At 48.9% G+C, this 24694-nt stretch overlaps 1 protein-coding gene across 1 annotated transcript in view; it reads left to right on the top strand.

The window, feature by feature from the left end:
• The window catches only part of NRG2 (neuregulin 2), a 152937-nt gene that overhangs the window by 108709 nt on the left and 19534 nt on the right, over positions 1-24694 (top strand). The window contains exons 3-4 of the mRNA XM_041488018.1: positions 1715-1833; positions 15361-15481. Coding sequence (XP_041343952.1) covers positions 1715-1833; positions 15361-15481 — 240 coding nt within the window. The remainder of the gene's footprint in view (positions 1-1714; positions 1834-15360; positions 15482-24694) is intronic.

Below are 24694 nucleotides of genomic sequence, written 5' to 3'. Positions count from 1 at the left end.
CCAGGGCTGTACAGGCTGTGCTCAGAGATTTGAGAACAGTCAGAGAAGGATGTTGCACTGGGAGTCGAGGCAGAATCAGCCCTCTTATTTAGGCTCCCATGTTGGAATGTGTTGGCCCAAGTCACTGCACGAATGGATTAGGGGAGACCTACAGTCAGAGGGATTCAAGAGGTCTTTGCATACTGTCAACATTCATTTAGAAATTGCTCCACATGTGGCCCCAGCTCATGCAATGAGCACTTGACCGCATCCTGTAAAACAGGGCAGCGCCTGTTTCCTGGGAGCTCTACCAAGCCGTCTCCAAGTGCTTTTAATTTACTAATATAACTAGTGAGATGTTCCTGCTGTGTCCTTGCGCCGTGCCTCCCAGGAGAACAGCTTGTCAGGGTGTTAAAAAGATGCCAGTGTGCTTCTGTGAAGGGCTTCCTATGGACAATGATTTGCACATCCCAAAGAAAAGTCCTTCTCGGATGACGCGTGTAACATTGCAACTATGTCCGAGGCTAATGATTATTTTCCACATAAATGGAATTATATTTGCCTTCAGCAACATCGGCCGCTGGGACCTCTTTCTAAAGCTGGCAGCGCTTCCAAGTCTCTAAATAAAGTGACACAGACCTGAGGTAAAAGCTTGGGGTAGAAAGCAAACATCTCAGAGATGAGAAGAGCAGACAGGGTGGGTTTTGATAAGATGGCTAAAATGGAAGAAAATGTAGTAAACCAGAGGGTCTCATGTGGGAGTCCCACTGCGATCTCATGATCTGAAATGCCACATCTCATGAGTGGCACTCAGTGTGTGTTGAAGGCTCCTATAGATCCCTGTTAAACTGGGCAACAAAAGGTTTTGCCTGTTAGTCAGAGCCATCCCAGAGAATGAGTCATAGCCAGTGGGAAAGGCGATGCTCCTTCCCGCAGCGCCGCAGAGCTCTGCCGCAGAGCTCTCCCTCTCCCATGGAGCAGCAGCACGGGCTGGGAGGTGGCACGGGCTGGGAGGTGGCATGGGCTGGGAGGTGGCCCAGGCAGTTGTCACACCCACCCTCTCCTGGTCTTTCGAGGCACATCTGGCTGGTAAGATGAATGTGTGCCACACACATCTGTAGTCCATTGGAGTATGGATTTGGGGGACACAAGGTGCTTGCCCATTTTTTAGATCGAGATGATGTCAGTGATATGTCCAGGGCAAACCTCAGGGACTGGATGGGCAGGCTGGCGAGGGGTGAGTCCCCCTGGGTGCCGTGGGTGTTTGTGCTGTGTGGCACTGCTGGACACAGCTGGTGGAGCACTGACTGCTCAGCATCCCTGCTGAGGAAGGTGCAGAACAGGCACCTCCTCTCCCCATCTCCGTCTGGCAGGCAGATCCCGCTGTCCATCAGTAAATTGGCTTTTTTCCAGTGTGGAAAGCCTGTGCTGGAGTGCTGGCACTCTGGGCCTCAACTCCTCATGAGACTTTCTGTGTGAATGAGAGCAAGTGTCAGACCAAACCACACAACACGCTCAGAGCGGTGGGTTCAGAGGGAGATGTTCACCTAGCAAATCCTGGGAAGGGACTTGTCCAAATCCTATCCAGGCTCGAGTGCCTATTCAGCAAACTCAGACAGCCCGTCCTGTCAAGCGGGGGTGACCCTCCAGGCAGCATCCCAGGGCCAGGAATGGTTGTCACTTCATGAGGTTGGTCAGCAATCGAGTAAGAAATGTCTGCTGTACTTTTCAACAGAAAGATTTCCAGACTGCAGTTCAACAAGGTGAAGCTTGAAGATGCTGGGGAGTACAGCTGCGAAGCGGAGAACGTTTTAGGGAAAGACACCGCAAAAGGCAGCCTGAATGTGAAAAGTGGTAAGTGAAGAAGCCAGCAAATGTCTCGAGCTGTCTGCCATTCCACAGAAAGGTTCTGCACATGGTCTGTCTTGTATTTTGTTTCATGCTTTCAGGATACCGAGTAAAACAATCTTGGGAGATAAGAAAAATGCAGCTTAGCATAAATGTTTATCTTTGTTATCTGTCACTGGCAATGTGGTTAATTTACATTTTAAATAAACTTACAGTCTATGTATTTTTTTTTTTTAAAAAGGGGTAAGGAGGAAAGAAAGCTGGTGGGCTTGATGTTTTCATTTTTTAAAGAATTTCTGAGAAGCAAAACTCACCAGAAGACAAGTAATTAGACCATAGCTTTGTGATGAGTGAAGTTGCTTCTGGTTTTCATCCTAGAATGTGTGCTCCATCTCTTAGAGCTCAGCGGATGGAGTCTGAGGTTAGGTGGTTTTATTATTATCTTGGTCATAATAATTATATTGCTTAACACGATGGTTTGGATGCACCCTCCGGCTCAGAAAGTCCCTACAGTGGCTGCCAGAAGCTGGGAGGGCACAGCTAGGGAGGGGGTGACTGTATTTCCTAAGCTCTTCCTCCTGCCATTCACAACAGGCACTGTGGCAGCCAGGCTGTGAGTGCTGGGCTCTGCCTCCCTTTGCTGGGATCCAGGGTTTTGTTCTCTCACCAGTTTCATCCCTGTGTGAGGGAAGGTAGCTTTCTCCTGCTGCTTTCTGGCAGTATTTTCTCTCTCAGCCTCAGCATGTTTGCCATCCTGAATCTGTTGCTCTGCGAAGCTGCAGCGTCACACAGCCTCCCCCTGCCTGCTGAGCCTCAGCGCTGGCAGGGTCTGGAGGAAGGCCACCCATGCTCACACCTCCCTGCCTTCATCCTCCATGTCTGTGAGCTCAGCCCTGCTGCTCTGCTGGGTTTATTTCCAATTCTGATAGGAAAGGTGTCCCGAGTAAGAAACTGAGGCAGTGCTCTCCTTTTTTCTTTCTTGGCTCTCTCCCTGGCTGTCCCACGCCACACAAACTGCTCCAGTTTGATGGGAGCTGCATGTGCAACCTCCCTTCCCCGTGTGCAGCCATCAGAGCCCTGTCTGCCTCCTCTGCTGCCCCTTCCCCAGCACCATACCCCTCTCACAAGAGGAGGAGTGTGGTCGAGCCGTGCCTGCTGCAGGGCCCCGGCTGCACCCCAGGGAAATGCACACCTGGCAGGGCAGGGCAGGCAGCACCTGCCAGGGGTCGGCTCTCCCTGCTCAGGAAGCCACCCTGTGTGGCAAGGACCCTCCCAGCAGGGATGGGCTCACTCCTGAGCTGCCCAGAAATGTGTTAAGATCTGAAAAACCCAAGAAAGACACACAAAGAAAGTACTGTGAATGTGGTGGGTTCCCTGCCTGGATGAATCCATGCTCTCAGCTGCCTTGCCACTCTGCCCTTGGCTCGCTGCTCAGCTGCAGGCACACCTTGCTGCTGTTTGCAGACCCCCAGGACAGCAGGGCCAGCTGAGCCCCTGCAAGGGCAGCCCAGGTGATGCTGATCCCTGGAGGCTTTTGTGGCCCTGTCACCCCTTTGCACAATTTTTTCCTCTTTCCCCTGCAGCTGCCCAGAGGTAAGCAGCTGTCGTCAGTAAGTTGGCACGTGCTGTCCTGGAGTGTTCCTCTCCCCTTACTGCTGGGCCTTCCTGGGGCCTTGCAAGCTTTCCTCACTTCTTCTGTGATACCTTTCAGTAGAAAACTCCTCAGGGCATCTGAATCCACATGTGTATTGTTCCCTGTTTCTTCTTCCCCAGCATCCTTAGCACTGACCCTGTTGTGGCTTCCATTGCAAAGTGCTCTTTGCTCTATTCCAATACCACTTTTCAGTTCCAGAAAAGCAGCTTTTCAGCCATACAGATCTGTTGCAAGTCACCAAACCCACCACATCTTTAGAGAGTGAGAGAGAGAGAGAGAGTGGCTGCAGAGCAGAGACCCCTTGGCACTTAGAAAATACCCCTCAGCCAAACCCTCACCTCACCCCTCCTCTACAATTCTAGCATTTCCACAAAGCTCCCAGCTCAGAAAGAAATGCTTTTGCATTGAGAAACTTTGTGAGGGCGTTAATTTCTGAGGAAATGCTTCTGGACTTAGTCAAAATATACTGCAATATATTGCAGATTTTATGACTTTGAAGTAAATTAGATGCTTTCTTAGAAAAATATCCCATTTCCCAGTTCTTATGATTGAATAGTGTAATGTTGATATCACATGGCCATGAGGGCACAGCTGAGGTGTGACTGTTTCAGATTCTTTTTTTCCTCAAAAAATTTCGAGGCATCTCCTCAACTGCCCTGCCCCTTATCAAACACTGCAGAAAAAATCAAGTTGTACAAAAAATTCTTTCTGCTTTTAGCTCTTTGTGGTGGTCCCACCCCTGTCTCTGGCAGGACTGCACCCCCAGCCCAGGCTCCTGGGGCTTTCTCCTTTGTGCATCCAGAGGGTGTGAGGGACTTCTCCAAAGGTGCTGGTGCTGGGTTGAGTAGAGCTGGTGGCCTTGGGGTTCCCAGTATCCTGCTTCCAAAAGAAGAGTGCTTGTCTCCCCTAATACCTGGGGTCCTGGCCTTCATCTGTTTCCTGTTCCTCCAGCTCTTGTACAAAGAGACAGAAAATCTTCAGAAAATCCCACCTTTTCTTAAACTCCACATTTTCCGCACTACCATGTCCTGCCATCCCTTCTTTGCACTCTTGTGGCCATCAGGGCTAAGGAAACCTCCCACGTTTTTGCTCATCTCCTGCCAGGTGAGCCCTGAGCCATCTCTGCCTCTTTATCGTGACATGAGGCCCTTCACAGCGAGGGGACATCGTGCCCTGTGCCATCCCCTGCAGGGACACTCCTTGTCCTGCCTCTGTCACCTCAATCCCCTGTCCTAAACCAGCACTGACCCCTTGACAGCCCCCAGCCTGTGCCCCCAGCAGCACCTGCCCCTCTGCTCCTCCCCACAGTAGCTAAGCCCACCCTGCTCTGCTCAAAAGAGATATTTTGTTCACTACTTTCTTACCTTAATTTCCCCAGGAACAACGAAAGCACCACAAGTCTTACCAGCCTCAGAAACTAAAATAGTTGTTATGGAAGAAGAGTGTAAGTACCTCTCCCCCACTCCCCCCATACAGCTGCTTTCCCCTAATTTATTTGCTATTATGAGACATTTTGCATAAATGCTTTATTGCCTCCTGGAATTTTCTTTAATCACTCCTTCTGTCTGATTTTTCCCAAAGCCACTGGTCTTTCTTTCCCTAGATCTTTAAAAAAAATCTGATTTATATTGCTGGTGTCTATCTTGGAGAGGGAAAATTTGATAACCATTGCAATGGCAGCTTGAAGAACATGCTACTTAAAATTGCAGCTGAAGTTTAAGCATTCCCAGCTCTTTCAGTACGTGGAGTTATTGATACTTGCAAGGTGTGCTTGTTATGGCCTTTGATTTAACAGGGTTTTCTTTTAGCACTTTGTTTTTGTGTTTGGGTTTGGTGGTTTTTTTTTTGAGGATAGTTGATAAAACCAACACAGGCTGTAGGAAGTACAAGAAAAAAGACATGAGTCTTCTAAGCGTAGGTAATAAGAAAATTGCAGAAAATCCATCCATGCCCTGCCATCCCATTTTTCTGAGTCTCCAGAAAGCAAGAACAGATTTCCCCAAATCCTTAATTTGATTTATTGTGGCTGAAATGCTTTTTAGCATTCCCTCCTACTCAGTTGTCCCAAAAGCAGTAGAAAATGGGCACAGAGCAATAAAAATCAAGGACGGGATACAAGTGTAGATTAGAATCCTGGTGCCTGAATGTTGGCTCAGCAATTTCTGGTGGAGGGTGTTATGTCTTTGTCAGGGGGTCTCTCTCCAGTGGGAGTCCACCAGGATCCTGGCAAAAACCCTGGAAAGCCAGGACCAGGCAGGGATTTTTATTTTTTTTTTTGTGCGTTTCCATCCCAGCTGCAGATGCCCAGAGCTGAGAGCACAGCTGTCTGTGCCTCACTGTTGGCAGTTCTGCTCTGCAGATTTTATGGGGATGTTTCCTCCTTTGAAAGCTCAGTCTTTTATGAATTTAAAAGAAATCTGATTGCAGCCACAGCAGGCACTGGCCAGGTATTCTTTAAAAGCTTTTCTGATTAGAAAACTGCATTTAAAATGTGCTCTTGTGTAGTGCTTAGCCTTGCATTGCACCAGAGATACCAAGCTGAGATACAGGATCATTAATGCCATGGCCACACCATCCTTCCCCAGGATTTTCCCTTTGTTTTCACCAGAAGAGATCCATGCTACTTTTTTGCATCATATTAGATTAATGCTATTTTCTTAAAACCCAAATCTCAGAAAGGAAACACAGAAATTTCCCCTTTTGTTAAACTTTCCTTTGTGGGTGCATCATCGCTTTTGTTTTCCCTAATCATGGGAAGAGATGGCAAAGTCCCCAGAGTTAAAGTTGTAACTCACTTTTCCCTTCACATTCCTTTTATGCAATGTCTCCCAAGTGTTATCTGAACAACTCAGAATCTCTCTGATTTTTATGGTGATTGATGTTGTATCATAGAATTGCATGTGTGTACAGCACATGGGGAGGTGATGAAGATGTTGTGAGGTGGGATGATCTGGAGAGCAGACAAGTATCTCATTCTTGTAAAAGTCATGCATTTCTTTTCAATATCTGTATTCAGAGTCATCTGTAGGTTGTCCCTACTCTCGTTGTTTCACTGAAATCTTGTAAATCACTTGCTGGATTTTAAACACTGATGCCCCCAGCACCTGGTTTGTGAATAGCATGAGGTTCCACACAGCTTCCTTTGCACTACAGTAGCCTCACTGGTGGTGAAGATGTGTTAAAGGAGACATGGTTTTGTGCTTGTCACAGCCTAAGGTTGTGCAGTTGGGTGGTCACAGTGGCTCAGCTCACAGGCAAGGACTTGCAGGGATGTGGTAACTTGATCGTGTGCCCTGACAAAGAGAGAAAAGCCCTTTATGCTCATTTCAACATCCAGAGAGCCCAGAATGGTAATGTGATCCTGTCACAGTGCAGCATGAGGCAGCTAAACAAGGTTCAGGAGTCTGTGGCTATGCACATGTTGGATAAACAGGATAGGAACCAGTGCTGACATTTAGAGCATTCTGATAGAGGCAGAAATGGAAGAAGGGTCAGAGAAATCTGGAGAGCATTCTGAGATGGAAGGTTTGTGCAGGACAGAGCTAGTAAAACACTCTCAAAGATTAATTTTAAAAAGATAAGATAAAGTTTGAAGTCTCTGAGAAGGTCAGGTAATCCCTTGTGCTTGTTTTCTGCTGTTGAGTTCTCCTCTTGCTCCTTCCCTTGACTTCAACAAGCAGGTGAAGCCCTGGGGGTAAGGAGAGAACGTGGGCCAGGTGGAGGAAGCGTGGTTTGGATACTGTCAGGATACAAGAGGACGTGCCAGTGGTGGGCAGGTGCTCTAAACCAACATGTAGATCATTGCTGCTGCTCACCTGGACTCTGCAAGTGCTCCTGGCTCACTCTGTAGCTGGGTGAGTGCCTGGCTGAGTGCTTTATCAGCCTCTGTGGGCTGTCAGTGCCCTTGGCTGAGGGTGCTCTGCAGCAGAGAGAGGCTCGGGGTCACGGGAGAAGGTGAAACAAGGAGAAAGAGCAGAACAGGCAGTGCTGAGTTGTGCTGGGAGCAAGAGGATTGGGGGGTAATGTGAAGCACCTGAATGAAAGTTGGGCTCTCTGGGTTTAGTTTTGGGACCTTTATTTCATCTGCTGGGGATCACAAGCCCTCCCTAAAGTCCCTCTGGAGACCTCTGTGGGAAGGGTAGCTGAAACAGTCCTTTTTTCTCCAATTAAGTCTAACTCTCCACACATCAGTTTGGGTCCACAGATTTCATAGCTGTCATCCTGGTGATGCCATTGGGCTGTTTGTAGCCTCATTGGTGTAGTCATTGAAGCAATCCCCTCCAGTTTAATCCCTTGCCTGCTACCCAGCATGGCTGGGTGTTGGAAATGTTCTCCTCACTTTGCCAGGTGAGCTTGGCCTGATAGACTTGCATGATTGCAGTGGCTGTGCTGTGCTTTGTGAGTTCCACCCCCACAGGAACATGTGCCACATGGTTATGGTTCAACCAGCCACCCAAACCTGCTCTCAAATCCAGTCTGGCCTGGCCTTTACTGGGTGACCATGGCAGACCTGCCTGTGAGTTGGCTGGTCTTACTCCCCTCTTTTCTTCACCTCCTTATTCCTCTCTCTTCTTTGTCCTCACCTCCTCCCTCCCTCCTGCTTTGTTCTCAGTCCTGGGACTGCAGACCAGCTGGAGGTCTGACCTGCTGATGGCTGAGCTGCTCTGTATCTGCACAGCTGTAAATAAACTGTGTCTGAGGCTCACTTCACCAAGGTCCAGCATCCCAGATGACTCTGGACCAGGCATGCAGTTGTTATTTGCAGTGGCCCAGGCTGATGGGGAATAGAGCTAAACACAAAGTAACTTGTGAATCTGGGAATGATCCCACCAGTGTGGTGGAAACCCACTGAAATCTCCCTTGGCATCGTGCTTTGAGGTGCTTGTGTGTGATCTGCAGCCATGGTGGAAACCCACTGAAATCTCCCTTGGCATCGTGCTCATGAGAGGTGCTCGTGTGTGATCTGCAGCCGCGTGGTGTCAGAGGGCCACGCTTCAACCCAGGCACAGTTAACATTTTCTAAGACATTTTGCTTCCCTTTGTCCTGCCATGGAGCTTGGCAGGTCTCTTCATCCTTGCTCCCTGAACAGTTGCTCTCATGAATGTGAAGTCCCAGCTGGGCAGTCCCTGGCCTCTCCAGCCTGAAGCCACTGAGCTCTCCTGGAGCCACCAGTGCTGCAGGTGTGAGCTTGGGCTTGGAGGCGAAGGGTGTCCAGCCAGCCCCGAGCACGGGCAGAGCAGACATGAGTCTGGCCATGTGAACAGAGCAGTTTTCAATATTAGACTAAAAATAAGTCCTGGCGTGGTCTTTGCTCAGATAATTTCAGCCCCGTTGCTGGAGGTGGGGCTGTAATTGAGTGGAACCTGCACACACGCAGGCACGGAGTCTTGAGGTGGATGTGGAGATCTCACTGCCAGTCTGCAGAGAGCTGTGTGGTGCCTGGCAGCTGCCAGATCCTGCTCACTGCTCATTTTGCACACTGTGTATTTTTTAAGTAGTCACGCAGCTGCCACTCGAGATGTGCTGTAAAGACAGGCAGTGACTCCAAAGGCAAAGAGGGGCAGGATGGAGTGTGGGGTGGGAGCTGATGTCCCCTGGGATCACTGAGGCTGAGCCCAGCCTTCAGAACTGGGCTCTAGACCAGGGGATCTGCTCTTCTGGCTCCATCCTGGGATCCTGGTGTGTTGCTTCACTTCTTGGGCTTCGGCTGCCCTGCCTGTGAAGCTTTCACGCTGGCATTGGCTCTGTGAAAGGATTTTTAGGTTGCTGAACAAATCCCCACATTGAAGTATCATGTTGCTGCTATTACAATTGATGCTGGGGATTTGGGAAAATTAAATGCTGCACTGCTGTCATGTGCATTTTCAGACCCCTGTGGTAGAGAAGAGCATAGGAAGGGCTCCCTCGTAAAGCTGCAGAGATCATTCCAGAGGAGCAGCTAGAAGCTTGACAATAACACAGGACTTTGCCCCTGCAATAACTGCCTGTCCCATGGAAACAGGCAGCCCCTGAGTGCTCAGAAACCTTTAAACTTGTTTCTTAGTGAAACCCCTGAACAGTGCAGATGGGATAGTGGGGAATGCAACCTGTGCTGTTTTGATCAGCAGCATCTGATGCTCCAGGATGAGTGCCTTGCAGTCTGGTATTTGTATCTTGGGATGAACTCCTAGTGTGCAGCTATTGATCCTAATGATCCCCTCGGGAACTGGAAACATGATTCCAGCAGGATCTATTTCAATAAAATGCAGGGGTAAATATTTGGTCATTTCCAAATGAATAAACACACAGGAGCAGAATTTTTATGAGCTCCAGAGTCCCCAGTCTGCTGTCAGGCAAACCCCAGTGTGCACAGGCCCTTCTGATTTCATGTACAGATAGCAGCGGGGAGCATCTGGGCTCTGCTCAGGTTTATTGCAGGAGAATGTGTCGTATCAGACATACAGAAATCTGCCACAGAGGGAATGGTGAGGATCACCAGCCCCTCCATGTATTAATCAGTGTAAATCATGGATTTAGTGTGGCTCACACCAGGATTACAGCCCTACAACCGAGGAATATCTTGGCCAGACACCTTCTCATCCATGTTCTTCTAACAAGCAGTTGGATGAACTCTGTTGAGAGGAACTTCAGCCTTTCTGTGTTTTATCAGTAAGTACATGAGGCATATACAGAGCAGGCAATCTGTATACACTCCCCAACCAGCTGAGTTCATCTGTCTAACTGAATGTCTAAATATTGAGAGAATAAAGTGTCTGTACTCTATGAACCCACCAGCCAAAGTTATTTATAAAGAAGAAAAGGAGCGGCAAAACCATCACTGTCTCCCTGCTCTCCTCGACAGTAGCTGTAGTTCGTGAAAAATTAACTATAATTTATAGTCCAAGCTGCATTAATTAACTCTTTGCAGGGGGAGTATTTCACCAGACTTCTGAGAACAGGCTGGTGAGCTGCCTGCAAAGGTTAAATGACGTGCATGGCAGGAATTGTGTAAGAATCCCTGCACAATCATTAATGGCCTTTCTGCGCAGATGGGTTGTGTGAAGGGAAGTCCACCTGGCACAGTCACTGCCCCTGGCTCCCTTCTCTGCTGCCCTGTCATTGATGATAGTCCAGAATAGCTGAGGCATGTGGTGGAAAATAGACTCTCTGAATGACTCCAGTGCTCTGAATCTCTCATGTGTTTATGCTGCTCTGTCCTCACTGGCTGGGGCAGCAACAATAAAACGTGGCTGCAGATCATTCACAAACACATCATCAAGAGCCCTCTCTTCCCTGTCCTCACCTCCTTACTCCCCTCTTTTCTTCACCTCATTATTCCTCTCTCTTCTTTGTTCTCACCTCCTCCCTCCGTCCTGCTTTGTTCTCAGTGCTGGGACTGCAGACCAGCTGGAGGTCTGACCTGCTGATGGCTGAGCTGCTCCAGGCCTTCTCCCACCCTACAGGGCCTTTCTGACCAGTTTGCCACTGGGTATCTCAGGGGCACCTCTCTTATTCCCACTGGTCAGAAGGAAATGTCACCACTTGCTTGCCTCATGCACACTCCTGGTTTTCTGCTTTTAATTTGTTGAAGTACCTGGGGAGGTTCTTGGTACATGACTGGTGTTACTGCACAACCCCCTCATCACGTCCCACTGCCTTTACGAGTTCTATTCCACCCTGCTACCACCCAAAACTGCTCCCTTGCTTATTCAGTTCTCCACTCATCTCAGCAATTTCACAACTTTCTGAGTCATTTGGGATAGATGGAGTTGTGTTGGAGGCTCAATGAAGGACTTATTCTGCCACAACAGCCAAGGGGGGTAAAATCTGCCTGGTGGTGTACAGCAGTTAATGTGAAATTGCTGTGGGAAGTAATTGTGCCTGTGGATCACCAAGCACAGCTGTGTAGTGTTTGGTACAGAGGTGAAAGTACCTACACAGCTGTAAATAAATTGTGTCTGAGGCTCACTTCACCAAGGTCCAGCATCCCAGATGACTCTGGACCAGGCATGCAGTTGTTATTTGCAGTGGCCCAGGCTGATGGGGAATAGAGCTAAACACAAAGTAACTTGTGAATCTGGGAATGATCCCACCAGTGTGGTGGAAACCCACTGAAATCTCCCTTGGCATCGTGCTTTGAGGTGCTCGTGTGTGATCTGCAGCCACGTGGTGTCAGAGGGCCACGCTTCAACCCAGGCACAGTTAACATTTTCTAAGTAAGACATTTTGCTTCCCTTTGTCCTGCCATGGAGCTTGGCAGGTCTCTCCATCCTTGCTTCCTGAATAGTTGCTCTCATGAAAGTGGAATCCCAGTTGCAGCAGCATCCCAGGGTGATCAGGCACCTTGGAAAACTCTAGAATGTGTGTTACCACACAGCAGTGAGATATCAGGGTTATGAGAGACAGATCTGTATTCAAACCTTAAAAAAATCCATTAGGAATTCCTGTGACTGGAATAAATATCCCATAAATATCGTGTGTGCAGTACGGTCTCACTGTTTCCAAAGAGAAAAACAGAACCCGGGATGACCCAAAAAAGAATACAAAACGGCATTGCTTCCCAGCTAGGGAGGGAGATGCTGGCTTTGCCTGTAATACCACAGGCAGCACAGGGGAAACAGGTGGGGATAATGACTAGTTTTTTCTAATACAAAGGCCAGAATAGGGCAGGTTAAAAGAATCAGAATGGAAATGTGGCCTTGCATGCTGTGTGCATGGCACTGGAGCTCTTTTCACAAATATTGTGGGTGCTACAAGATTAGATTTATTCAAACAGCAACTAAACATGTTGGTGGAAGTATCCAGCAAAGGCCACTAAATGTGACACCACTGTGGCTGCCTTGGGCTGTCTCTGAGCTGCCCATCCTCCATGGCCTAAGGAAGATTGTCACTGGTCTTCTTTTTTAATCTTTGCCACTTTGGGGCCAAGACAGGGCTTTGGCTTGACCAGTCCCATACTCTGAAATGGCCCCATTTCCTGATGCTGTCTTCTCAACAGGGAACTGCCTCTCTCTGTGGCCTTTGCCACATCTCTGTGCTGACAAATGGACTGGAGTAAGATGATTCCATGGTTCAGTTTTAAAACACTTTGTGCTTCCTTGTGATAAAAGGCAAGGTACTTGCAGGAAACAGGGTTGAAAGGATAATGACATTAGAAAGATACTTCTAGAAGAGGTGATCACCCATGTATTTTCCTGACAGGCACAGCTCTACAGGCAGCCCTCCCCTAGAAGTGCCCAACATGTCCAAGCCTCAGTTGTGACAGGACCTTTTTTACTTGTTTAAAAGGGACAAAATGGTTTCTATGGGATGAAGATCCCATGCAATCTCTGGCTGATGAGCACTGTATCACATCACATCACATCACACAGCACTGCATCTTCCCATCCACCTTTCTTGGTGGGTTGGGTAGCTTCTTATCCGGAGTATTTCCTACGGGGAGGTTTCTGGACTCTGTTTTCAGTTCTCCCTCTCTGCCCCTCTCTTGCTGTGGCAAGGCTGGCTCCAAAATCATTCCCTGTAGGGTTTATGATGTGAGACTTTGCCAGATGGATTGTTTTGCTTGCTAGCAAGTGATGTGTTTGATAGTTGCAGGGTGACAGCTCCCTGCAGTCTGTGCTTGTTCTTCATCCATGTGCCTTTCAATTTGTACCAGCTATTTGGCTGATGAAGTTTCAGTGCTCCCTGATCCAATGGTACACTTTCAGAGACCCACACTTATCAGAGACCCACAGCTCTCCTCTCCTGAGTAGAAATGTGCTACTATCTTGTAAAGGTATAAATTATAAAGTCTTGTCTGTATAATGAGTCTGCATTCCTCAGATAAATTACACAGACTCATAATGTCTTTGGCTTTTAGTTACCATTAATCTTAACTGGAAGGGAGTGCTGAATTTCCTGCAGAAGTGTGGGATTCTGATTTTTGAAAGAGTTTCACTGGAGGCTTGGTCAAACCATCCTCCGCTCCAACACTCCAGTGTGTGCACCCTGCTGTCCACATTTGGCTCCCAGCTGGCTGGCAGGACGTGCCCTCAGGGAGCAGCTGCTGTCCCAGGGCTGTGAGCATTTTGGGTCTCTGCTGGAGTGTTTTCCATGTCTCGTTAGCAGAGCACTTTGGGACAGCTTGCTGTGCCCTGGATAACTGTGAAAAGACAGAGCCAGAGGCAATGGTTATTCAAGGCAAAGGGTGGAAATAGCTCTTCTCCGTGCACAGCCCCGGCCTGTCAGGCAGTGGGAGGCTTCCACTTCCTTGTGGGAATGGCAGACAATGGATGGGACAGCACATGGGTTCAGGCAGGCTGAGCAGGGAGCTGGCCCTGCCCTGAGCCGTGCTCAGGTAACAGCGTGGGTGCTCCAGCTGGGCACAGCCCAGAGGGAATCTCCTCTGGAGAGACACGGACCCCACGGACCCTGCAGAGAATCCCAAACACATGAGAGACAGAACAAACTTGTCCTGGTTCCTTGTGTGCCAAGCATCACCCACATGTGAGAGGCTCCACAAGGTGCTGGGAACCCTCCATTGCCTGGGAGAGCCCAGATGTTCCCAGCAGGTTGGGGCTGGAGCTGGGAATGCAGCCCTGGGCTCTGGCGTGTGTGCTGGAGCCCGAGGCAGCCCCGGAGCCCCTGCAGAGGTGGGATGGGCACAGGGCTGCCCAAGCAGTGGGGAGCAGCCCTGACTCCCTGTGGCACAAGCCATGGCTTGCCCTGCTGCTCCTCCTGTGGCTCTGCCTGGCTCCTGCCTGGCTCTGGTCCAAGCTTTCTTCCTCGAGTCCTGTGTCAGTGAGGAGTGCAGTCTCAGTGATGGTGTCACAAACCTCTCCACGAGGCTCGTTCATGCTTTGGAAAACAGGATGGGAGAGAATATCTCCTCAGAAGCTTTGACTACAGCATAAAAGGTGCTGCAAAGTAAGCAGCAGCCACACTGCTGGAGGTGTAACTGTGATAGGGTCTGAGCAAGGTGGGTAGTCCAGGAAAGGGGACTATTTTTAATGAGGTTAAGTACTCAGCTGTAAAAAAATCCATGCTTTTTAGTGCCCAGCACTGCTTAGACTTATGTGAAGATGGGTCTGCATTCCACAAAGCTGCTCACCTTCTGTAACCTGTATCAGTGCCCTAACAACTGATTTTTTCCTTCCTGAAAGCCTTTGTTTTACCTTTGGAGACTCTGCTTTGGGCTGTAAGCTTATCAGAGTCTCTCAAAGGCAGGAATTACAGTGAAATTCTGCAGGTTTTCTTGTCGCTTACGGGACTGTAAAGCTTTTTTCTAGAAAGAAGTTTAGATTTGGAAAAGCACCTGTATCCCAGGGAACCAAGCTGGGGCTGGTGACTTCTCCTGCTGCACTTTGCTGGTGTGGCAGGGACAGATGGAGCTGTTCTTGCTTGTGCCAGACCTGCTCCTGGCTCTGAAAACTCAACTGGCAGAGGTGTGGAACAATGCAAAGTCCCCTGCAGCACCTCTGGGTCTGGCTCCAGTGTCCTGAGGTGCTCTGGCCTCAGCAGCACATCACTGGGACTCTGTGACTCTGCTGCTCCTCTTCTTCCTGACCTCCTGCTTGCCTGCTGGCACAGCATTCCGAGCATGAGGGAGGGCCAAGGACAGTGGGTAAGGGGCACTTCCCTACAGCTTGCCAAAAAAATGATCTTGTACTACATGCTGGCTGCTTAGAGGAAGATAAGTCTTCAACTCCTCACTCACCTGGCCCCTTTTGCTGGGAAAGGAAGGGTCAGGTTGCAGCCCCGGGACCTGAAGGTGGGTCTGAAGGCACAGGCTAAGGTTTGTAGCTCTGGGGTTTTTACTTTGGCAAATTAACTCGAAGAAAATCATGTAAGGAAGGAGAATTGCCAAACAAAGGAAATAACAATATATCCTTTTTGTGTGTGTTTTTGTTTTCCCCTGCAGTAACCACAACTCTCTCCTCCTGGTCCGGGCATGCCAGAAAATGCAACGAAACAGCCAAGTCCTATTGTGTCAATGGAGGGGTGTGCTACTACATCGAGGGGATTAATCAGCTGTCGTGCAAGTAAGTGAGTGGAGTTCTTGTGTCAATATGGAAATTTCTTGGCTGAGGGAGAGGAGACCTTTGTGCAACTACCAGACTGGGGGGGAGCTCGGAAATTCTCCTGGCAATTGCAGTTTGAGCTGTGCAGGTTCAGAAAGGGGCACTAGAGGGGCAAGGGGAGGGGGGCAAGGATTTGTACTTTCCTTTTCTGTGTGCGTGTCACTGTTCACTTTTCCTGGCTTTTCTCCCCTAAGAATATGTTTGTCCTGGCTGTTTCTTTTCCCTTTCTCCCCCTTCTCCCCTTTCTCCTCTCTAGCTTCAAGGAAATTGGGGTCCCTTTTGCTCTCCCTGAGCTGACACATCCTGTACTCCAGTCAGGGACACTTTCAGGACACAGCCTCCTCCTTCCCCCATGGCTGGAGGGGTTCCCTTGCTGAGACCTGCCCGACCTCTCCTGTACCTCATGGGCCCAGGGTTAACCCCCCGCTGTTCCCCTCTCTGTGCAGCTTTGTGGCCACTTTATGGGATGTTTGTTTCCCCCCTTCAAACCTGCAAGAAAAACTAGAGATGTGTTCTAAGTTATCCTTAAAATGAGCTGTGAAGAGTTTGAAGTGGGGCTGCACAGCCTGAGGGATTTGTAATGGGATGTGAGACTTTTTCACCCCTGGTTCAGAGCCAGAAAGGCCAATGGCATCTCACACCTTACCCCCAAGCCTAGTAGTGCGTGTGGACAAGCTGTGCAGTCTGATTGCCAGTGCTGGAGGTGCAGGAACCCAGAAGTCACCTGTATCTGCCCCTGGGCTCCTGCACAGTGAGCAGGACGTGGTGCCCTGGGTGTGCATTCACTGAGCAGATGAATCCCCTTCTGAGCTCCCATGGTGACCCAGGCATCACTGCCAGTTTTCTCCCTTTGGAACCCAGAGACCTCTCAGTGGAGACACAGCCAAAGGTATTTGCATCTGTGGATGTCAGCCCAGCAGCACTGCAGGATGTGATGCTCATCAGGTACCTCAGCTCCTCAGGCCTTGGAGGATGCACTGAACACAACCCTCACCCCCTGTGGAAAGCCTGAAAGGGCTGGATCACACTGAGCACAGCTCCTCCCTTCTCCCAGTACTGCTTTGATTCTGCAGGGAGCAGCAGAAAAGGCCATGTGGAAATGTGTCCTGCTGAGCCCTTGTGCTCTGGCTTTCCAGCGCAGCTGTGATGGAAGGAGCATCTGCCAGACTCACCCCTTAGACACTGAAAGAGCTGGGCAGGACAGAAACCAGAAGCTGTGGCTTCCATGTTTCCCAGATGTGCGTGGAGTGGGAGCAGCCCTGTCCACCCTAGCCCTGTGCTTTGTGTACTTGTCACTGCCATTGGCTTCTTGGTGGCACCGTGGGCTCCTCTAGTCAGTGTTCCCCACGGGAAGCATGGGAGAAGCCCCATATGATGGTTAAAGTCACAGCCCCCCTTCTGGGGTAGCTGCAGCCCAGGAAGCCCCAGAGATTCCAGTCTTTCCATTCTGGGAAGGGCTGAACCCTTGAAGTGTGGAGGAGTGTATGAATCAATATCTGCAAGCAATGTGGTCATGGCAGAGGCACAGATTTCAAGGCTATTTCTTTTGGAAAGAACCTGAATGCAGATCAAGATTCAAATGGGATCAATTTCTAATTACAACAAGAGTTACCTGAACTCCTACCATGCATAAGAATCGCTTTTTCCTAATGAAGAATACTGTGGTAGTTGTCAAAAGTCTTCAGCAGCTAGGCTGTTTTAGCCAAAGCAATTCCAGCCTACCTTCCAACCAGGCTGCTCTGACAGATGATGAACAGAGGGAACGCGCAGTGATGGATTCCATTATGATTTTATGTGCCACACCAAACAGACCTAATTATTTCATATCATTTGAAAGCCTGAATTCCTCACTTTGCAGATGGTAAAATGATATCCTTTCCTGATGAGTTCCAAAGTACCAATTGCTAAAACCAGATGGGAACTGAACAGCCGTGTGTTGAAGGGCTGGGAAGTGTTATCCAGAAGGAGGTGCTGGGAAGGTCTGCACTGTCACTGCTCATCTGCCAGAAAAGGTAGCTTCATGTTCACAGAGTTGGGTCCCGTGGGTTTCTGTGCCTTCCACACAGCACAGTCACTTCTGATCTTACTGCTTGAGGACATCTCTGGATGCTCATTCTCCTTGAGTGTTTTTATCATTAAATCTCAGATTGAAGATAAGAAAACCTGACTTTTGAAGTGGTGTAATTTTAGAGTTTCTGGATTGTAGAGGATAATAGCTATTGAGGAATGTAGAAGCATTTGAACTGAAAAATTTTTCCCATAAAATATCTCTCCCAATGACAAGGTTGATTTTTGGGGATGCTGATGAATAAACAGACTTCACCTTTGCCTGCAAACAAAGAGCTGATACGCTCCATGGCTTCTTCATTGCACCAAGGCAGGAGATCTGCTGCTCTGGTTTGTGAACGATGCAGGAGAAAGGAGAAGAGACAAAGATACAGGCTTCCAAGTTAATTTCTGATCTCTGCAACAGCAGCCTTGGCCCTCCAGCCTCACTGCACCTCTGAGCCAGGAGCATGGAAGAGATCACTAGGTTCTGTTCACAACCTCTTCAAATGCTTTGGAGATCAGCAAGAGCCACGTGAGCAGCTCCAGCCAGGAGCAGCACGTCTCCATGTGCTGTTTCCATGTCACTCTTCCAATCAGAGCCAGCAGGGCCCTGGCCATCTGGCCCCTGTGCCAGCTTGCAGCCCTCCCTCACTGAATGCTCAGGGGATTCTATCCCCCGCAGCACCCATGAGAGGTTACCAGCCTTTCCAATGCCAGCTACCAGAATTTTGGAGTGTTGTTGTTCACGGCCTGCCACCATCCTGTGATCAGCTTCTGGGAGTGGGTTCCATTCTTGCAGATGTCCAGAAGCATAGGAAATTCTTCCTGTAGATGTTCCCCCTGGCAGTCTGGACCAAAACCAGCATAAGAGTTCTCCAATAATTTCTTCTCCTGATGTGGTTCATGCTCGATTTGCAACAAATATTGCCTAAATTGGCAGCTAGCTTTTTTTTTATTATTATTTTATAACAGACTTCCCAGAAACGTGTTCCTCCTGGTCTTTTAAATCCTGAGGAACAAAGTATTTGATTGTAATCCCAATTCCTCCCTCCCTTTTTAATAAGGTTCAGATAGACCTTGGATAAAGCACTTTCTTCACTGAGGACGAGCCCAGAATGGACTTGGATTGTTCTAGAAATTGTGTCTTTCTGGATTGTGTTCTTCCATAATTTTGTCCTTAATTTGAAGTGAATTCTACACATGCTGGTGTCAAAGGAAACCTGAACACAATACAATCAGTGCTGCTATGCTGACTCTGCAAACAGACCACCTGGAAGTTAAACGGGAGAAGTGGGACCTGCCTCAAATATTCTGCAAATTTTCTGCATAAACCTGGGAAATGACAGAGCCACACAGAGACAGAACTGATTCAGCAGCTCTTGTAAATTAAAAAGCCCCAGGCTCTTGACAGGGAGAATTTCTCAGGATCATTTTGCTCAGAGAGGCCTTAGGAGCTGGACCCCAGGGCAGTGACAGGTCTGAGCAGAGCACAGAGGGGATGCACACAAGCAAGGCTCCAGGCTGTGAGCTGGCTGGGGCACGCAACAGTGGTGCCTGGTTTGTGGTGTCCAGTCAAACAGAGGGTTGGGATGACTGGCAGCCTCTGCTCTTGGATCTGTCTCCATCCTGGAGAGTCCTTGGCACAACTTAGGGCACTTGGAGGCTGCTCTCATCTTTTATTGCTGGGTGCCCCACAGGGCTGTGCTATCCAAAGAGCAGAAATGCTCTTTTCCCCAGTTAGGTCTTGGCTCACATTAGGTGCAGTTGGGGTCTTCCCAGCCAAACAAAGCAAGCAAATCAGGTCTCATCACTGCAGAGCCTTCTCTGCCCATTGAAATGCTCTTCACATCTCTTTTGTGTGGTCAGTGGAATCAAAGTGATCTGCTCTGGGCCAGGATCTTGTGTGGGATCAGAAGACTTAAAGAGTATTAGGGAGCAACACCCCCACATCATGTTGGACCATTTGTGCTTGCAAGAATCAGGCTGGATTATCTGCAAATGTGACAGATAAACAGACAGCCTGGGTTTGGGGTGACAGCTCTGCCTTACGTGGGGGAGGCAGGCCGGAGGCCTGGACCACCTCAGGCAAAAACTGAAAGTCAAGGAGAGAAAAAAAAAAACCAAAACAAAGCAAAAGGAGGAAAGATCAGATTGTTTTAAAATGAATTGATGAATCCAAGTCACCAATTTTCAAAATCACATGTTCATCTTCTCCAAGTGTATTGTTTCCTGCAGATTTTCCCAGGAAAGAGAAAGATCATTCTGAAGTTTTGGCCACACTGCCAGCTCCCCTGTGCTTTCCCAGAGCACCATCCAAAGGTGTGACTGTCACAGGGATGCTGTATGGTCCTCCTGGCAGCGCTGTTTGCTCAGCTGCCCTGTGGCATCTGGAGCTGTTCCACCCCTCCCAGTGGCATTTGGTCAGCACCAGCTGCTCATTGCACAGCCACAAGGACGTCACTGTGCCATGGATGTACAAGCACCCTGTGGGGAGGTGTTGCAATGTCCTTGGAAATGAAGAGCTAGGGGTGAAAATCTCCACATCCTGTTCCAAATCCCCCGAACCAGCCAGGACTCGTTCCTTGGGTTTTGCATGCTGTTTATCTTGGGTGACAAGATCAGGTACCTTTTCAGGTTCAAGTGGCCCATCTGTGCCTCCAGCTCCAGGCACTGTGACTGCATCAGAGCCTTGAGGCCCATCAGAGTGTGGGAGCTGATCCTGCAGCAGCAGAGGCTCAGTGAGGGCAGCGACGCAGATCCCGCGGCCGCTGCCGTCACTGAGCCCAGCAGTGGATGTCCCTGAGCTTTGGACTCCACTCTGCAGCAAACATGCCTTGATTAGCTGCTCTGGAGAAGGCCTGTGTGTTTATTCTGGTTGCTTTCTCTTCTTCCCATCAGTGATTTGGTGGAGTCCAGCCTTTTGCGGCTCTCCAGAGCCTGATCATCTGGGACTGGTCAGGGGACAATGACAGAACTGTCTTCTTTTTCAGCCCTTCCCACAAAAAAGCAACGTGCTTGAAACATTTTTTTTTTTTCCATTTGCTTACTTCAGTGCATTGTGTCCTTCTGCTATGGCTTGTCTTTATCGTGTCATTTTTAAGCACCTGCTCATTCACATTTTTCTGTAGCATGGATTGCTTTATGAGAGCTACTGAATTTGGCATATTTTAATTAAGATCTGGGGATGCAAAGGAAATGTGCCTACCCTTGCAAGATTTAGAGCAACAGCTGGACAGAAAAAGTTTTGCTTCAAGCAGGAAGACAAAAGTAGCAAATAATAATTAACAATAATTATTGCCCTGCACTGGTACAGGGCAAAATGTCAAAGTTCCTCAATTTTCAGCAATAAGTGCCCAGCAAACATCACAAAAATGAGTCATCCAAACTATTTTGGTTTGTAATTTTTGAGATGCTTTATTTGACTGATCATCTTACTGCATTTTTGTTACCATGTAAATATCCCACTGCAATTCATCCTGAACCCAAGAGCAGAATTTTGCAGATGTTTTCAAAATGGGGTTATTAAAAAAAGAAAAGGTCTTAAGGTCAAAATTAAAAGAATGGGATATTTTCCAGCAATAATAGAAAACAGAATCTAGACAGAAAAATCTCTGACCAGTTTTATCAATGGCATTTGCAAATAATTTTCAGAGGTAGCAATTAGACACAGAGAGATGGAGTTAAGCAAGGGCAGTTTTGGGAGTCTCCACCCAGGCTAGAGAGGGGACAAGGTGCTGTCTGCAAGAGGTTGGTGCAGCCTTGTCCTTCCCCAGGACCATTCCTACAGACACACCCTTGTCCACTTCCCTTGGGAGAGACCCATTGTGCCTCTGTGAGTGCGCCATAAACTCCAAAGGTGATATTTGCAGGGAAGTCCACCACCTGTGAATTCCCTGCAAGAGTTTTCCAAAGAAGGAGGGACTTGCTTTTGCTGGGCCAGCCTACCAGAACCTCTTGAGTCAAACGTGCAGGAAGAAGGATGCCATGATCAAAGACCAGCTCACGGCTCTCAGCTGCAGTGAGCCTTAACTTGCAGGTGTAGCCCTCACAGCAGATTTTAATGCAGAAGGGATGATCTCTACTGCTCGTCCTGCCCAGACTGGGAGAACCATGTGCCAAGCAAAATTTCTTTCCTTGAAGTCACATCTGGGGCCACAGTAATAAATAAAAAATCATCTTCAGCAGCCTAGAAGTTAGAGACAGATTAAAAAAAAAAAAGGAACCAAAAGCACTGAATGCTTTCAAAGGTCTTCTGGTCACTGCTTCTGCCTGCAGCCTTGCTAATGAGGAGCCAGAACCCAGGTATGCAGGGGTGGCACATTGTGTCTTGACAGCTTGTACACAAGCTTGAGAGGTGACAGAAGGTACTCTTGTTCAGGGGGGCATTTTTCCTGTCACTTCTCCCAGTGCTGAATCACTGAGTAACTAAAGATGAAAATCCTGAGCTGTCCTAGACACAGAGAAGAGCTCTTCTCCCCACCCACGCTTGGCTGACTGCAGAGATCTGAAGATGGGCTATACGGTAGCTGTCATGGCATCAAAGCTTCTTTGATGCCTTTTTGTTTTGCTTGTTCACTTCTTACCAGTTCCTTTCTCTGGGCTTTTATTTCCTTCCACCAGTTTTCCCATAGTTTTCAGTCTTTCCTTAATGGCATGCAGTCTCAGTCACACTGGAATTCCAGCCTTGGCTGACCTCTTGCAGGTGTGTACCTGAGGTAATTTTAGCTCCTTTCTGACAAAACACCCCTTTTTGGGGTGGGTGGGACAATTGCTTCATTCAGCAGCACTCTTGAGGCCCTTTGGTGTGCTCACAACATCCAGGAAATCTCAGATCCCAGACAGATGGGAAGCACGTTGCAACCTAAACTGGATTCCCTTGAAGACTCTGTGAATAAGTTTCTGACTCCATCAGAGGTGATGAATAAACTTCAGAAAGGATTGGGAAGACACCTTCTCTTTTGGATTCCTTGCTCAAAGCCCAATGCAATCTCTGAAGAGTTTCTCCAGTCTTGGGGCTGTTTTTGTGAGCACCCAGTGCCTCAGGTTTGTGCTTTTTGATTCACAACAGGGCATTTTCTTCACTTCCCAGCACCAGCTTCCTCTGTTTCATTGCAGGGAAGGTCAACAAGCCCCATGTCTGATGGTCACCCCTTGGGCTGAGCTTTCCTTGGGAGCTGACTTGGTATGGCTGGTACCTCTCCCTTTCCTGTGCCCTAAGACGAATGTCCAAGAATGAGAAAAAAGTGCCGAATTTTCAAAGATATTTGCCTGGCTAGGGTGTTCAATTTTCAGTTTCAGAAGTGACTTGGATACTGAGAAACTGAAGGGTGTGACTGGAGAGCTCAGTGCAGCCTCATGCAGAGCCATGCCCTAAAGTTCTCCATGAGCAGTTTGGGGTGCACAAATAGCCCAGCACACTCCCACTTAGAGGTGTGAGCACAGGTCCCAAAAACCCAGATGCTGTCCCACATTTGGTCATGGCAGTGAGGGTGCAGCAGGTTTTTTTGCACAGCTGAGGCTTACCCAAACTGCAGTGAAATCCAGCAAGAAATCAAGTGCCAATCAGGTCAGTGGACATCCATGATGAAGTACAACTACTAAAAATCACAGGTTTTGCATGGAGCCTGGACGTGGACATGGACATGGACCTGGACCTGGACCATCCCCCACCAGGTGCACAGGTTGGGAGCAGTTGCCTGACACTGTGCTGTGGCTGCTCCAACCTCCTGCTGTCCTTTGAAGTGGCCTGGCCAGGAGCTGAGCCGCTGACATCAGATTTGGCTTCTGATTCATCTGTTTTTTATGAGGTGTCTTTCAGTCCCTTCCTTGCTGATCACCTGCAGATCACTGTGGGACAGTAAGATCTTGTGGGTAGCATCTGAGAGTGAGGAAGGTCTGACGTGTGCCAGGTGCAGAGCCTGCAGCTCTGCTCACAAAAACTTGAAAAACAGATGTTAAAATGCTATAAAGATAAAGCCCTCTTAAGCTCAGAGGAAAGAGAGGTGTGCTGAGAAGGGAGGGAGTTGTGGGACAGGGAGGTGAGAGCTGGGACTTCAAGAACATTAGGGATACTGTGCAGGACTGTCCAAGGAATATCCAGAAGAAAAGATGTGAAGTGGTGGAGAGTGACAAGTGCCTGGGGGAGAAGTGTTTGACCACGCCAGGCTGGGCTCCCATCGCTTCCCAGGCTCACCTGCAGCTGCAGAGGGTGACAATGCAGAGGTGCAGGTGCTGCTCACCCTGGGAGGTTCTGCAGCTCCTGCTGCCCCCCTGCCCATGGCCCTGTGCTCCCCAGACCTGGCTCAGCTGGGGAGTGCTCTGGGGAGCTACTCATGGGCTGGTGCCAGTGCCTGGTGGCCCTTGACTGCAGGGCACCTCGCCTGCCACCTGAGCATCCTGTGAATGTGTAGCTGGTGCCCATGGGCTGGCACAGCTCGGCCCATCAGGTGACCCAGGCCAGGCCAGAGCCTGAAAGAACCTCTCACAGCATGTGAGACCCCTTCAGCTCAGCTTTCTTCTCTGTCCCTTCCTCTCTGTTAACACAGAGACTCTGCACGTGCTTCCTCTCTAACCACCCTGAGAACACCCTGTGGGTATTCTGGGGTCACCACGGGGAGATGCTTTCCACACCCAATGCTCGCTGTCGCCTCAGCACCTGCTCACTGCTTTTGGTGCCTCTTGCCATTCTACAGAGCAGCTCTATGGAGTCTCTGAAAGTAGCATCCAGCCCATCTCAGTCTTCCTGCCAGCTGGTGCTTGCAGCAGGTGAGAAGGAAGGAGGCAGGCAGAGCAGGGCAGAGCAGGAGGGGTTTGGCTGCCTGCTTGAAGACCCAGGCCTAAAGCAGAGCTGGAACACTGATGTTGCAGGTGCCTGGTTAAAGCAAAGAGTAAATACGCATGTAAAGCCTTTATTTTTTCCATTCATCACAATGCACTTTTTATTTCTGACCTTAGCCTCAAGAACTGTGCCAGACATGTTCTGTGATTTCTCCCCTTTTCCCCTCCAGATGTCCAAATGGATTCTTCGGACAGAGATGTTTGGAGAAACTGCCTTTGCGATTGTACATGCCAGATCCTAAGCAAAGTATGTTTGAAGACAAAACATGCACCACACTACTTAAAACC

This window comes from Pyrgilauda ruficollis, unplaced genomic scaffold, assembly GCF_017590135.1.
Source record: "Pyrgilauda ruficollis isolate IOZ18807 unplaced genomic scaffold, ASM1759013v1 scaffold86, whole genome shotgun sequence".
Classification (NCBI taxonomy): domain Eukaryota; kingdom Metazoa; phylum Chordata; class Aves; order Passeriformes; family Passeridae; genus Pyrgilauda; species Pyrgilauda ruficollis.
This window is presented reverse-complemented; position numbering and strand designations above follow the sequence as displayed.